This window comes from Perca fluviatilis, chromosome 4 (genome assembly GCF_010015445.1).
Source record: "Perca fluviatilis chromosome 4, GENO_Pfluv_1.0, whole genome shotgun sequence".
Taxonomy (NCBI): Eukaryota; Metazoa; Chordata; class Actinopteri; order Perciformes; family Percidae; genus Perca; species Perca fluviatilis.
The window spans coordinates 6,695,021-6,710,983 of NC_053115.1; the positions used below are offsets into that span (position 1 = coordinate 6,695,021).

The following is a 15,963-nucleotide window of genomic DNA, read 5'->3' on the forward strand; positions in this document are numbered from 1 at the left end:
TGTTTCAGTTTGACGTGATATTTTTTTAAAGGACTAAAAATTCTAACAACTACCCAGTAGACTTTGTCTAAGTTTTAGGGTACTGTAATAACCAGAGGACCAAATCCTTTTTAACAACCAGTGATCTTGAGAACGTAGTCATGTGGACCGCTGCCGTTCTTTTTATTCAGACCAGAAGTCAGTCCACTCTCTTTTAGCTTACTCAAGATAGCCACTGATCTTTTGAGCATTTCTAGAAGACAAGACAACATGATACACATTAAGTCTTTTAGTTGTTTCAACTACCTAATGGTTGCATTTCAGCTTTAAAACGTCTTGCCTGAAGTCTAACCAATTTAGTGCCCTTTTTTAAAATCAGTTCTTAAAACTCACACTTACGTGAGGTCTTTTTTTATAGATTGATCAGGTCCTTTTGCCATTTCACTCTTCTTCTTTTTTACTTTTGCTTTTATTGCTTCTACTGTGTTCTGTTTTTTCCTATTATGAGAATTTTATATTTCTATTGCTCTGCTCTTTAAACTGTTGTTTTTATTATAAAGCACTTACTCTTTACTCCTTTTTTGACCCTGGAACTAGTAGTTTGGCACAAGTTAAAAGTCCACTTGCTAGCTTTTTTTCTTAAGCTTTTTAGATGCGAAGTCCTAAAGGTGCTAATGGGAAAATCATAGCGGCTGGTAAACTCGCATATCGACAGAGTGATCTCCATGAAAACTGAGCAAACTCCATCCACTGATGAGGACTGTCTAATGTGGTTGAATGCTCCGGGGAAAAGTAAGTGGACCTTGTGTTGGGATTGCTTTACTTACTTTATTTGGCACAGCTCATATTAATGTGTATATTCTTCTCGGTAGCTTCTCTTGAAATCAGTAAATTTTTCAAAACTGAAAGCACACATTGTCAGAGCAAGATAATCTGTGCCAGCAGGAAAATAACACTGAAAACGGCACACTAGTCACTTAATCAAGAGTGTGGTGAGTGCAAGGGAAGTGAACATGTTAGTTGGGAAATGGAGAAATTGTCGGAAAAGGGTCTTTCCAGAGTTGCCAGGAAGCGATATGCTCTCAGTTTCACTGTTATGTCTCTCGCTCTTATTTTCCCTCCTTCCCTCCCTCCTTATACATGGCGCTTGGTGCTGTAGCAATGGAAATCCCCTAACCCTTCCACAAAACAGGGCTGTTCCTTTGTCTCATCAACTCCTTTGGGTCTTAAGAATGTTGGCATACTCCCTCACTCCCAGGCACATGCTGTACGCCACTCATTCATGCAGACACTTATATAAACCACAACAGCATACAGTGCCCTGGCCCTGACTGTCAGCTGACAGCATGTGTATTGAAGTCATTCAGGTGCAAGACAGGCCAAAACCCCAACTTCCTCTTTAGTAGGAGCAAGATAAACTGCCATGGTAGCTGTTATGTAACCCCAGTGTTTAGCCCGCTGCTGCTCTCTGACCTTAACCATAACACACCCAATTCCCACTCAAAGGTCTCTCCAAATGAGTGCAGCTGTCACTTTCACTACTGTTCGACAGACCCCGTCATTGTGTGTGTGTGTGTGTGTGTGTGTGTGTGTGTGTGTGTGTGTGTGTGTGTGTGTGTGTGTGTGTGTGTGTGTGTGTGTGTGTGTGTGTGTGTGTGTGTGTGTGTGTGTGTGTGTGTGTGTGTGTGCGCGCAGGATAAAGCAGAGTGACGTTTCACCCATTAGCTGAGGTTATCTCATTCTTCCCGAAATAGAAATGTGATAAAATGCGAGCCTGGGGAAAACAAGACATGACCAGCCTGCCACCCGCATTGTCGGACCCAATCATATCATTCACTGCATGTGTTTCTCTTTCCTTCACGTGCACGTGAACTTCTTTGTTGGTGAGACTGTGGGAGGTTGAAAAGGTCAGATGGAGATGGTGTCTCGGTCTTATTCTGGTGATGTAACCCACACATGTCGTATGGATTATATAAAGGACCATATCTTTGCTGTGATGTGTGTGTTTCTCCTCCTCTTTCTGACCATTTACTATTTGTTTAGCTAGAGATTTCTAGATTACTGTTTTCTCTTTTTACCCCATGCGTTCCTCTGGCCACCCCTTTGACAGATATTATTGTTATGTCTATTTTACTTTCACTTTTTCCTCTACTGTTTTGTCTCGTCTTACTTTGCCAGTGTGCAACTTCTCCTGCTGCCACTCCCATCACTAACTCTGCCAAACTGCCCTCAGATAGACTCTGCTTGTCCTGGTTTATCCTCCTGCCTGTTACTGTGGGTGAAATCAGGAGACACTGGGCTGTTTTTTTTCTTCTTTTTTTTTTCTTGGTCAACAGGGGGAGCTGCATACGTGCCTTAGCAGCCCACAGCGCTTTGCCAGTAACTTAATGCTGCACGATTGTTGAGCTCCAGCCAGCTCTCAGGAAGCAGTTACATAAGAGCCAACGGTTTTCTTTCCCTTTTTCCCTCACTTTTCCTGGAATTTTCAACTCTCCACTGATGTGTGACTTTCAGTGGTCATTAGTAATAAAAGTGCAGCAAAGATGTCTTCCCGGAGACTGTAGCAATGATGCACATGTAGACAGGCAGGGTAGACGGCTGGGGAGGGGGAGGCATGGGAAAGTTGGGGATTTACTTTAGGTGGTGAGCGTGAATTTTAGCCAACATAACACATGTTAACTGTTTGAGGTCTGCCTCTGTTACAGGCAGAGTGCTACACAAAACAGTGTTTCTGGCCTTTTCCCTGAAGACTTGTTTTCTATGATTATGACTTCCCAGTGAGGTGAGATTATGCAGTGCTCATTGTGTCTGGCTGCTTTGTAATATGGGGAGGCCCTTATTGTAGTTATGTTATTGTAAACTGAGGGAGTGTTTGACTAGCAGCCGTCGAGGAAGGTGCACATTCCCAGAGAATTATACCGATTTTTCTGATAAGTAAGATCATATAAACTTAACTGCATATCTTACCGCAAATGCCCTGAATCTCATTGTGCTTATTTGTCTGTGGAGGTTTTATCACACATAACAAGTGGAACTGATGCTGACAATTGTGGGATCTAGCAGTCCAGTTAATGCAAGTTTTTATGCATGCAAAAATATTACAGGCAAGCTGTTGACAGTGGTTACCATAGGAAATTAGGTCAGATTACACTTATGATGGTTATCATGTTCCACCAGCAGTTACATTTCGAACTGAAGCAGAAGATGGGGGTGATGGTGTTGAATATAGCTTGCTTTGCATGCGTGATGCATCACCATTTTACTGTGAAAATCAATGTGTTGGCGTAAAAGGGGGATTGATATAGGGAAATTCCTGTCCAGTTGCACAATGAATCAGCATAAAGCAGCATGACTAGGTTACAGAGGGAGACGTATTGTTAGGTTGCATGTTTGTTATTTAGTTTCTGACATCCGCTGCCCTCTGTGCAGTGAGTTTTTTTTAGTGTGTTTATGTATACGTATTTGTTATAAACTTTAAGTTGTTTACTTTCCTGAACAACTGGAAAATGAATGTCTGTATGCTTTGTAGGTTATCATGAAATTTAATTATTTTATTTCATTTTAAATTCAATTTTATGAATTTAGGGACCTGTTTTGTTGGTTCCAGTAGTTTGGCAAATCTACAAAAAATTAGTTGTAGTGACATTTGGCGATGAGGTCATTTACTTTTATTTTTACTACTGTTGTCACTTTTGTTTTTTGTTAAAACAAACTTTCCAATATGTCCTTGTCAAATATGTCAGTAGTTAAACTGAACTGTATTCCCCGGTGTGTTACCACCATGTCAAAAATCTGCTGGATCACAAATGATTCTCACGTGAACTTTATAGCAATCAATAGAGCTCAACAGTCCCGCCGGCGATATTACGAATCCCACTATGGCCACGCCAAGACCCGCCCTTCAATAGCATTCACACACTACAATTGGCCAGGTGTCCATGCTTACACGTACAGGTCCTATCCCCTGACCAATCCCCTAACCCTAACCTTAACCACTCGAGGTGAAATGCCTAACCCTAACCAATCAAGCTGCTTCGTAGGGCGGGTCTTGGCGTGGCCATAGTGGGATTCGTAATTTTGCGTCCCGCCGACAGCGGGTTCCGGAAGTAAAAATACAATGCAATTTCTCCATTGACAATTGGAGTATAAGCCATAAAATGATAACCGTCGATGGTAGACTTAAACCCAGCTACGACATGACTAGGGGCGATTGTATATGCTCGTATAGATGCCAAAAGTTCATGGGGCACCAACCTTGTTTTGAGATAAATGACTTTTTATTCGCGATGTCTTGGATAAGTACTCCATTACTCACGATCCTGAACAATCCCACAGTGATCCCTCTGATTGGTGGAACTCATGCTGTTGAGGAGGGGGAGCTGCCCTTTATATATATATGTCAATGGCCCTTTTATATATGTCAATGGAGCTGCCTGCACGATCCGTCATGCGCATGCCCAAGATGATAATCCTGTTTTACGAGGATTTATGACACTGCACGAATCACGATCGGTTCCACGCTTCTGCCGTTAGCCTCCGCCGGGAAGCTAACATTAGTTTCGCTAACAGCTAATTCGGTTACCTCAAACTAAACACTGGGTAAAGCAGGCTATAGCTGACGTAACAGCTGTTATATATTTTAACGGTTATTTTCAGGTTTTATTTTGAAGGACTTTTAAAGTTATTACATGCTGTCTCAGCTAGCGGTTAGCCGAATTAGCTGTTAGCTAAACTAACGTAGCTTCCTTTAAAGTCAGTGGTGCACGGTGGTTTATGGGATGAGTAGTTCCTTCCCTCGATAATGAAATATGTACACACTCTTGTACCTTTTGACTTTTTTGGGGATTTTCTGTTCGTTTTTTCACTCGAAATGATAGGTTGTATGCTTATGAGTCACGTCATAGCTGGTTAGCCTAAGGCATGGTCTAAAACTCTTTATATATGGATTTTTCCAGACGTCAATGGGAGAAATGAATGGAAAATTTACTTCCGTAACCCAAGGTCTCTCGGAGGAGGGGCGGGACTGTTGAGCTCTATAAGCACACTGAGATGAATGTACATATTGGCACACAGATGAGTGTGCACATGTTTGCATTTATTGGCCCCTGCCTTTCCTGTCATGTAGAGTGCAGGCAGCAACACTAGGTAGTAGGTTAACAGTGAAACACACAATACTAAACATACCACAGTGTAGCAGTGTGAAGTACAAAACAGATCTCTGCTTTCTTGCTGCTATAGGTTAATGCTGCTTTTCATCCGTACAGTCCTATAAGCCTAGCCTAAAACACATCGCACGGGACACACTGAAATACGACGCCTCCTACATACTGTAAGCAATCCTTTATCACCAAGGTCTCAGAGAGCAACATGTTTTTGTCGGCTTTCTCTGTGCCCCTGGCTCTTTTATCCACGCACATTTATGATGTGCAGTTGTGCATGTGACTGGCAATCTCAGTGAGCAGTACAAGGCCAAATATACAGTAGATAGATGCAGGAGTCCTTTATGGACAAGATATAGAGTCGGGAGCTACTCTGTGGATGCAGAAGCAACATAACTAATTCAACATCTTCAAACTCTGACTAACATCATCCTTTTATTTCCAATCAGCTGGCACCTCCGCCCGAGCCCGAAGTCCCTGCCGAGGTGTGTTTAAGACCCCTCATATTTATATACGGACGTCATCCCATTCAGTCTCAAATATCTATTTATCTAAATAGATAAGAGTCCCATCCCAATTGTTACATCTCCTCTTTTGAGGGCCCCCTCATGCATATCGCTACCTCTGTGCAACTTGAATTATGCTGCATATATCGGCCCTTGTACGTGCACCACCTCCCGCTTGTCCACTCATCCGTTCTTCCCTCTCTCCTGCCTTTCATTCGTCTTTCCTTCCACCTCTTGGTTTTTGAGCAAAATCCAGTTTCCTAACCTTCTCTCAGTGGGGGTGGGTGGGTGGGGGGTTGAAGTCATGGGTGAGGTGTTTTTCCATGCCAGATTGGTGCTTGCACTGTGTGTCCGTAGCTCACAGCTCCATTATGTAACCTTTTTTTTTTATTTTTTCTCCTCATTCTCATGGCTGGTGTTTCTCCCCCTCTGACAGCTTGTCATTCTCTGTTATGTAAATAATTTGGTTTTTTTGCCTCTGTGAGTGTAAAATAATTAGGGTGGCACCGCAGGACAAAGACTAAAATGTTTGAATTTTCCCACACTGGACTATCAAGAGTGGGCACCTGAGTCTGCCAAAACAGTTACTGCAGATAACTATTTTCAAGAAAACAAAGTCACTTTAATAGTATTAATTGTAGTTGAAACATAGCTGGAAACGCAGGACAATAATAATTTCCTCCCAGCAGATAATCAATACTTGGACAATTTCACAACTGTATTACTCATTAGGTGTTACTTGATGTTAAAATGGCTGATGTGCAATTAAACCATCATGCATATGCACGGAAATGGCGTTTGAATAGCTGTCCACTGTAGTGACCACTATGCCTGAAAGGGTTATGTAGGTTGTTGCTGTTTTTGAATGAATATCAGTCCTTCCTTGCATTAAGCCTTGCATGACTTTGACCCATCATCTTCCCTGACACAACAACTTCCCTCTTAACTGTATGATCTCATTTGCACCCAATTTCCTGCATGCTATTAAAGTAACTAATTTGCACTGTATTAACACCCTATTTTTTTTTTCTAATTTCTTTCCAAAATTTCCTTTCCGACCTTTTTCTTTTATTTTTTATTTATATTTTATTGCTTTCTGCTAACTCACCTCATCTTTAAGGAGCTTGATCCCAACCAGCCACAGAAGCAACTGGAGGATCAAAGGAGGGTAGGTACTGAGTTTGGTTCGCTGTGGTCTGGTCCAGGCCTCCATCTGATTGGTGGTTGACAACTGACTGACTGTTGTGATGCCCTCACAGTCACACTGCTTCCACAGCATGGCACTCACTCCCTCCCCTGTCAGTTATACTATATGTAACGTGTGGCACGTCAACGGATGGGCATTAACTGTGGGTGTTCATCTCTTCTTTGACGTCTTGTGGCATGTGTAGGTGATTGCACTGAGCTGATTTACATCAAACCAATATGAGGACACTGACAGTCAGCATATGATGAGATCGGAGAGGACACAATGAAATCCGAATATGCTGTGTGTTGAATATCTTATTAAGATTAGCCTTCAATGCTATGGCAAACTTCCTCTTCTTTTTTGTCTAATTTAAGTTTTTGTATTTGCTTTATTTTATTTCTATTTATACAACATTTCTGTACAACTGCAGTATTTCTTTTTAATTCAATTGCCTTGAGCATCTCTAAAATTAATTAAAAAATCTATTTTACAACAGGTGTTCATGTAACATTGTAACTTTTTATTTTGTTGGCTTTTGGACTTCCAACTATTAGTGGGAATAAGTGTATTCTTGCATTCATTTTCTGGTCTTGTACCGCTACATTAGCAACGTAAAACTGCCCTTGGGTTCCAGCTCCATTTCTGTGACAAGGTAACCTTAATTAGACTTTATCTCCTAACATACATTTTCACTAATAGGGCGAAGCTCTGCGGCAGATCTTGGTCAATCGATACTATGGGAACATCAAACCTGGCCCGAGGAGAGAGAGCCTAACAACCTTCAGCAACGGTCCACTCTCTCCTGGAGCGCAGGGGAAATCACCTACAGGTGTGTGTGTATGTGTAACAATACAGTATCTGTGTGTCTGTATGGTTATGCTTATTAAGATGAGAAGAGATTATTTTGAAATGATTTCCTCTGGGAAACTGGGTCCGCGCTGCAACAACCTTCACGCAGCACAAAAACATGAAAATAGTTAAGTTTATAAATGCCAGCTGCAATATGTCAGGGACAGATTAGTTTCGTTATAAATAAAGAATAACATAAACCCTTTCAGCTTTAGTCACGCAACTAAAAAAAGTAAAAGAACAGCCAGCCTAAAATGTTGTATTATATGGTTACAACAGCCAGGAAACAAACTTCACAAAAGCTGTTGGACCCCAGGAAAAATAGCTGCAACTAAACTCAGAGAGAGAGAGACAATGTTATTTTCTGATTGTTTCACGGCAGTTATGTTCTAGAGCACAATTAAACACACTCACACCTGCATGCGAAGGTGCCAGACTGTGTGTAATGCAGAGCTGTGTGTGGTTGAACTTGTGCATCCGTATGAGGCTCAGAGGGGCGTGACAAAGCGCGGATACCTGGGAATGCAAACGGGATGCACAACCTGCACACTGTTATTGGCTAGGGGTACACCCAAAGGCTCGCTGCTGACACCCAGAAACATCCTGCACACAGCAAAATATGAAGCAAACACAGGCAGAGGGCAGGGTCTCTGCAGACAGACAACACCACACACTAGTGGGTCATACTTTAAGTGATGATTGAGAATGATTTTTGTATTAGTCTATACATTGTTTTTTAGTAAAATACTGCATAATATACCTTTTTTAAAGAAAGAAGGCACTGGAACATTTAAAGATAAGGAATGATTATCTAGTCAAATTGAAGATTGTATCTATATAGATGTGGACTTTTACAGTATCCCATGCACAAAATCTTACCCGTACAAAGCATTTCCTGCTTTTTTATTTTGTTATGTATTACGGTATTTCGTTTTTTATTAAAAAAAAAACTGTTTCATATGAATAAAAGCTGTCAGCCTAATACTGTATCTGAAGTCTCTTTTTATATAGACCTTAGTGGTCCCCTAATACTGTATCTGAAGTCTCTTTTATATAGACCTTAGTGGTCCCCTAATACTGTATCTGAAGTCTCTTTTATATAGACCTTAGTGGTCCCCTAATACTGTATCTGAAGTCTCTTTTATATAGACCTTAGTGGTCCCCTAATACTGTATCTGAAGTCTCTTTTATATAGACCTTAGTGGTCCCCTAATACTGTATCTGAAGTCTCTTTTATATAGACCTTAGTGGTCCCCTAATACTGTATCTGAAGTCTCTTTTATATAGACCTTAGTGGTCCCCTAATACTGTATCTGAAGTAGGGTTGGGTATCTTTCGCATCTGAACCAATACCACTACCGATACCGGTACCTGGATTTCGGTTCCGGTACCCAGTGGTACTTTTTTCAGTACTTTCCTTCTATAATTACAAAAAAAATGTCAGTTGTAAAAATAATTCCAAACCTATTTACTTAGAACATTGTTATTTATTTAGAATATTTTACACTGACAGAAACTAAACAAAAATAAAACTCCTCCCTTTCTCCTCCCAAAACTGCCCCTACAACCTATTAAATTGAATAATTCTTCAACTTTTATTCTTGTATTTGTATATTATTATATTTTAGCCTGTTTTATTTTCATCATGACCATTTTTAATTGCTCTTTTCATGTTTTATGTAGGTGGAGGGTGGGGGTGTGACCTTGACCAACTGCCACTTTGCTCATTTGAAAGCCATGATGTCTCTCTCTCTCTCATGGGTGGGCCAAGTTCTCTGGGGGGGCAAAGCAGAGAAAGGGGAGGTAACCTTGCTCCTTATGACCTCATAAGGAGAAGATTCCAGATCGGCCCATCTGAGCTTTCATTTTCTCAAAGGCAGAGCAGGATACCCAGGGCTCGGTTTACACCTATCACCATTTCTAGCCACTGGGGGACCATAGACAGGCTGGGGGAACTCATATTAATGTTAAAAAACCTCATAAAGTGAAATATTCATACAGTGGGACCTTTAAGCTGGTACTGGGTAAACATTCGGTCAAAACTTTCAGAATTATTTCATCATTTCAATCATTGTATTAATTCCACACAAAAGTATTAACAGATTATGTTGGGGTTTCTCTAATGTCGGAAATATTTTGTTTATCGGTTACACAGATAACCAATAATAGTCATAGTGACAGGCGTCATAACACACCAACTAATCAATTTCCGCTGCGTAGCAGTAAACACAAGATAGCTTTTACGTGGACACCCACCTGGATCCCACTATGTTAATCTACAGCAGTAAACATTTTGTGTATATCTGCATTGGGTTCACAGCAACACATTTGCAGACGGCCATACATATGTACAGAGATTGTTGTTATGAAAGTAAAGGGTTCTCTTCATCCATACATCTCTCAATCTTCGCTTAGTCAATGCTGACATTCTCAGATGAAATAGATTGTTCATAACTGACATTTATCCATTCTAGTGAGTCGCTACATGTCTCTCATCACAGCTATGACTCATCCCTAATACTTCAGAGGCAAAACAAAGCAAAAATTATTCACAGCCATGATCTTGTACTCCTTTAAGCCCTTGGACCTCGGCTCTGCTACTGAGCATAGTGGCCTCGGCATAACGTGGGCCGTGTTGTTGCCAGGCGACCAGAGAGCCAAGCTCTTGTCTAGAATGGGATGTGTTGTTGATTCAGTGGCTCGCCCAGCCAGAGATGGCTCTGATGGGTGCTGTTATCTCACCACTGCTTTCCTGGCTGGCTGTATAGTAGCAGTAGGAGTTAAGGACTTCCATGGCTTGCAAACACATCTGGTGTTATTTGTGTGCTATGGCTGAATGGATAAAAACAAGACACTTGTGGTTTATTCCACGCATGACAAACTATTTTTATCAAATCCTATATAAACCTTTTTTTAAACAGCCTCTGGACTCTTTATTAAAGCCACTATATGTGACTTTTTATGTGATACGCATTTATCTGATTATTCTGATGGTTTTGCTTTGTGAATGAAATAATACTGGTGAAAAGTCATGCAGTCTACGCAATTCTTCATCTCAGTTTCATCAGGTAGGATCCGTGGAGGGGAAGTGGCAGCTTGTATTGCTGTCTACTACAGTTACCTTTCCATTCCTCACACTGCTCATTTGATTAGTGGTCCTTTATACCCTCAAAAGCTAATTTATTGTTTTTGCACTGATCAAAGAAATATGTATAGAATGCAGTATTTTATTTATTTACAATGGACAGACTAATACAAAAATAATCCCTGTCAATCATCTCTTATGACCCACTAAAAGTGTGTGGCTGTGTCTGTATCTACAGAGACCATGCCCTGTGCCTGTATTTTCCTCTTTTCTTAATATTTTGCTGTGTGTGGGACGTTTATGGGCGTCAGCAAAGAGCCTTTGGGCCCCAAGTGGGTGTGTAACCCCCAGCCAGTAACAGCGTGCATTTCCAATACCGCTGCTTTGTCACGCCCTTAGGCATCTGATACCGATGCACATGGTGTTCCCAGCGCGAGGTGCACGAGCATAAAATGACGTCCCCACGGCTGTTGTTTCCAGCCCAAAGGCTCCCGCGTAATCGCGGCACGTGGTCATGCACCTCTGAATTTTTGGAACTCTGCACGGGCTGCGCTTTTAGGTCAACATGGTCGGCTGGGAAGACTGACCGAGCAGCTTCGCCTCTCCAAACATCTGTATGATTTTTCATAAACAGACCACATAGAGTTGATTTGTTGATAAACGACAGTCACGTTAATGATTAGAGTAGATGCATGTAATGTTTCGTGGTAAGTCAGTTGTTATCATGGACGTGTATACTACTGTTGCCAGGCAGCCTGCTTTCCTTTATTTCCGCTCTCTTCTTCTCTACTACTTCTTGCTTATTCACAGATTATTTTGTTTGTACGCCCTCTGGTGGGGGGTACTGCAACGAACAATGCAACGAACAATGCGTTGAGCATAAACGTCTTTGTGCATGCTCGTAGCCTGTGCGACATTGTGGCGCCGGCCCTCATAGATGGCGCGCACAAATATAACTGAAGCTTTAGAGCACAGCAGCTCCTCGCAGTAGAAGAGAGAGACTTGGATCAGGGGCAATACTGAGCCACATAAAAGGCATGTTTGTGCTTTAAAACGTAACCGCCTTAAAAAATAATCAGAAAATAACGTTTTATTCCTCCGATTCACGGCTTTATTCTCGCTAACAGCGCTCCCTCTCTTCATTCACTCTCTAGCTCGCTCTACCACCGCTGCTCTCCCACTCTGGCTCGTTGAGCCGGGTGAGGAGGGGCCACCTTTGAACGCTGTGTTTTACAAACATCAACCCAAAAGTAGTATATTATACCTTTTTAATGGTTGTTATTTACGCATGTTGTACAGCTGCGTCTTTCTCATCCACAGTTTTACACTTTTAAATGTAGATAATTGCCGTCCCGATTCTTAATCCTGCTCTAACTTTAATTGGTTGATTGATGTAAGGACGGTGATTCAAATGTCTGGAACCAGGCAAGCAAGATCTGGTTTGCATTTGCCCTTGCTTTTATAATCTGAATAATGCTGTCAGTGATTACTGACATTAATGTTCAGTATCCTACTCTCTTTGTTAGCTGATCTAGCTTAGCATTCTCCTGAAATTGAAATACTCATATATTACATGTATTTATTGTTGTATTAGTAGGCTACAACTAACAACAACACTACCTTCATTTCTTAAATAGGAATGCTTAGACTTAGGTTCTGGATAAAGGCATCCATCAAACTGCAAAAAACTGCAGTATAATGAAAACGGTCAAACTCAAATGTAACAGATTGTGACCCATGTTCTTGTATGTGACCTCTCTAAAAATTGAATACATGATAATGATAATCATTTTCACCACTGTGTCCATAGTTGTCAGTTCTGGGGTCGGAGGTCGAGGAGAGCTGAGTTTGGCGGAGGTCCAGTGCCACCTGGACAAAGAAGGCGCTTCTGATCTGGTCATTGATCTCATCATGAATGCTACCAGTGACCGGATCTTCCAGGAGAGCATACTTTTGGCCATCGCTCTGCTGGAGGGTGGAAACACGGTCATCCAGGTATGTGAGAGTTACCGGGTTCAAGAGTACAAAGCACCAACCGTGCAGAGGAGGGTGGATGTGAAGTGTTAATGAGATCCAACACTCACGTGTCGAGCCTGCAACTAAATGGGACTAGTAAAAGCATTCCCTTCAGAGAGGCCTGAGCAGAATCTCGACAAGGAGATGTTATCGCAAGGGTTGAAAGCTTTGGCGTGGAGAATTTAAGTTATTCCCCTGCAGCTCCATTGCTGTCAATAAAAAGAAAAGAAGTGGCCGAGAATGGACTTCAAATGGCAAAAAGGAAAGGTACTTAGTTGTCAGCGTAGCAACCTGGGCACACAACTAAACTTAAGAGTCGTGTGCAGAACACATCCTGAAACGTTGGAACTTGTAGTCATTTTGAGTTGTGAAAAAAAAAAAAGGGGAAAGTCAGTTTGGGCCATGTAGAGGAGAAAGGGAAGTCAGAAAGGAAGAGGAACAGTAGTCTGCTGGGAGAGGTCAAAGCTGTGCAGCCAAACATGTCATCACCTCCCCACAGCCAGCCAGTGGTTGCTAAGGCAACGCTAACTCTTTGCGAATCTCACATCAAGCAGGTTGAGAAGGGAGAGAGCTGCCGTGTTCGCAACTGCATTATTTGTGTGTGTGTGTGTGTGTGTGTGTGTGTGTGTGTGTGTGTGTGTGTGTGTGTGTGTGTGTGCGCATACATGGAGTAGAATAAGTGTCTGTGTGTATTTGTGACCAAGTGTGTGAATGCGTGGTGCTTGCAAGCCGTCTATCTGTGAATTCTGGTTTTGTGGTCTGTGTATGTCTGCTCCTTTGTGTTCTCTTGCGTAAACAGGCTTCTTACATAATAGGCTCCTATTTGCATAGTGGCGAGAATCTTTGGGAATCCTCCTAATTGTTTTAATTCCGTTTCTTGCTGTCCCCACTCAAATGTTATATGAAACATAACTGGTAGTTAAGCTAACAGGTAATTATAACGGTCCCTTACTGATTGTACCGGAAAATACAGAGAAAAGTGTGACAACTGCACAAGTTACAACTACTTTAATTTGGAAGCATGTCGCATTCCTATGTTTGTATGAGAATAATGAACTGAAAGTGTAATTTCACACCTTCACTGGTTAAATTTCTCTGTACACACAATGTACACAAAGGCACTAGCATGACTCATGTTACATAAGCTGCTGCCTGCCTCTCTGCCTGGGTGAATGACAGCCAGATCCCCAGTTCCCCTAACATTCCAACCGGACACTTAACTGGGTCATGCTTTGCTGGTGAAAAGAGGGCAATAAAAGGCATAAACCCTCAGAGGCCTCCTGAGAGATCCAATAGATTTCAGTATCAGTAGCTCAGTAGTGCTACCTGAGGAAAAGCCACTCCCTACAGCCTCCCTTAGGACAGATCAACTCATGTCACTTAATTGACTTACTGTAGCCGTCATTTCATGTGCTGACTGACCTGATTTTAGGTCAGAAGCTCAGTGTCCACTGCTGTGGCATGCACTTTCACCTCAGGCCATTGCAAATGTTTGCAAAGTTCTTTGTCTTGTTGGAGTGAATGTAATCCTGTTGCACAGTAATTGCACTATCTAGGGAAATAGCACCAAGTCATTTGCACAAATTACAGAGAATCTACTGTAAATGTCAACATTTGACGCCGACTGTAACAAGGCAGTTTTCCTACTTTACCTGTGCTGGTAGAAAAAAACCTCAAAGTAAACTGGATAAGCATAGTAGTTTATTGCCTTAAACATGAAGAGACCCAATTATAAAGAAGCTTCTTGTTTCAGAATTTAAGTGTCTCCTTATTTGGCATGGTCCAAGGACAAGTGAGCTTTGTTGAAGGATCATGTATGGTCCAGAGTGAATTTACAACATATCAGCAGATGCACCACATTTTCCTGTGTTGCATAACGATGGGTTGCCGGCCCCTTTTTAGGACAGAAGGGTTCTTGTTGTCTAAATGAAAAGCAGGACAAAAACATGCCCACAGATTTCTCCAAGCAGTCTGTTTATTTGTTTTTGAGGTTATCCGAGGTCGTACCTAGCCAACAGAATTTCTAGGGAAAAGTGTACATAAGAGAGAAAGATGGAGAGCTGACAGTTAGCTTCAGAATGACTTCTTTCTTTATTTTTATTTCCAACAAAAAATAACAATAAAATCAAATATAAAAAACACAATTGGAAAGGAAAAACTATATCTATAAAGTGTTACAAACAATGTATTTAATATGTCCAAAAAGGAGTGGGACGAAATCACTCTCACTTATTTTTACCACCCCTTATTAGGGGATAGATGGTTCGTATCACAGTTTTAGGGTCACGGTTTTCGGTTCTGTACGGTTCTTGTTATTTTTTCTTTTAATCTTTAAAGGTCCCATGACACGGTGCTCTTTGGATGCTTTTATATAGGCCTTAGTGGTCCCCTAATACTGTATCTGAAGTCTCTTTTATATAGGCCTTAGTGGTCCCCTAATACTGTATCTGAAGTCTCTTTTATATAGACCTTAGTGGTTCCCTAATACTGTATCTGAAGTCTCTTTTATATAGACCTTAGTGGTCCCCTAATACTGTATCTGAAGTCTCTTTTATATAGACCTTAGTGGTCCCCTAATACTGTATCTGAAGTCTCTTTTATATAGACCTTAGTGGTCCCCTAATACTGTATCTGAAGTCTCTTTTATATAGACCTTAGTGGTCCCCTAATACTGTATCTGAAGTCTCTTTCCCTAAATTCAGCCTTGGTGCAGAATTACAGCCACTAGAGCCAGTCCCACTATGAGCTTTCCTTAGGATGTGCCATTTCTGTGTCTGTAGCTATTGAGGAGGAGAGAGGGGGGGGAGGTGGAGGGTGGGGGTGTGGCCTTGACCAACTGCCAATTTGCTCGTTTGTATCGTAACAGAGCTTCTCTTAATACATCCATGGCTTCATCTCTCATCCACGTTACAGGCTTTACAGGATACATCCCTCGGACGTATCATAAGATAATACCATGGAAGTATTAATAGAACACATGGTGAATTACAACCATTAGCTATATCCATTATTCCAGCTACAGGACCTCGGGAGAACCGTCATATGAGCATGCGCAGTGCAGGGCGGGTCTGCTCGCGTCCATTATGCACGTTCATCATGCCTAGTTTAATAACTCTGGATTCGGCTACTAGTGAAAGTTAAAAATGTTAAAAACGTGACGTTTTAAACAAGGCCCCTTTT

At 41.6% G+C, this 15,963-nt stretch overlaps 1 protein-coding gene across 19 annotated transcripts in view; it reads left to right on the top strand.

The window, feature by feature from the left end:
- Positions 1–15,963, top strand: part of itpr1b (inositol 1,4,5-trisphosphate receptor, type 1b) — a 105,316-nt gene that overhangs the window by 46,706 nt on the left and 42,647 nt on the right. For 10 of the 19 annotated variants that reach the window (XM_039796658.1, XM_039796664.1, XM_039796661.1 and 7 more), the window contains 4 exons: positions 5,588–5,623; positions 6,765–6,812; positions 7,533–7,662; positions 12,578–12,762. In XM_039796658.1, the coding sequence (XP_039652592.1) occupies positions 5,588–5,623; positions 6,765–6,812; positions 7,533–7,662; positions 12,578–12,762 (399 nt within the window). The remainder of the gene's footprint in view (positions 1–5,587; positions 5,624–6,764; positions 6,813–7,532; positions 7,663–12,577; positions 12,763–15,963) is intronic. The other 9 variants (XM_039796670.1, XM_039796671.1, XM_039796673.1 and 6 more) reach the window with 3 other exon arrangements.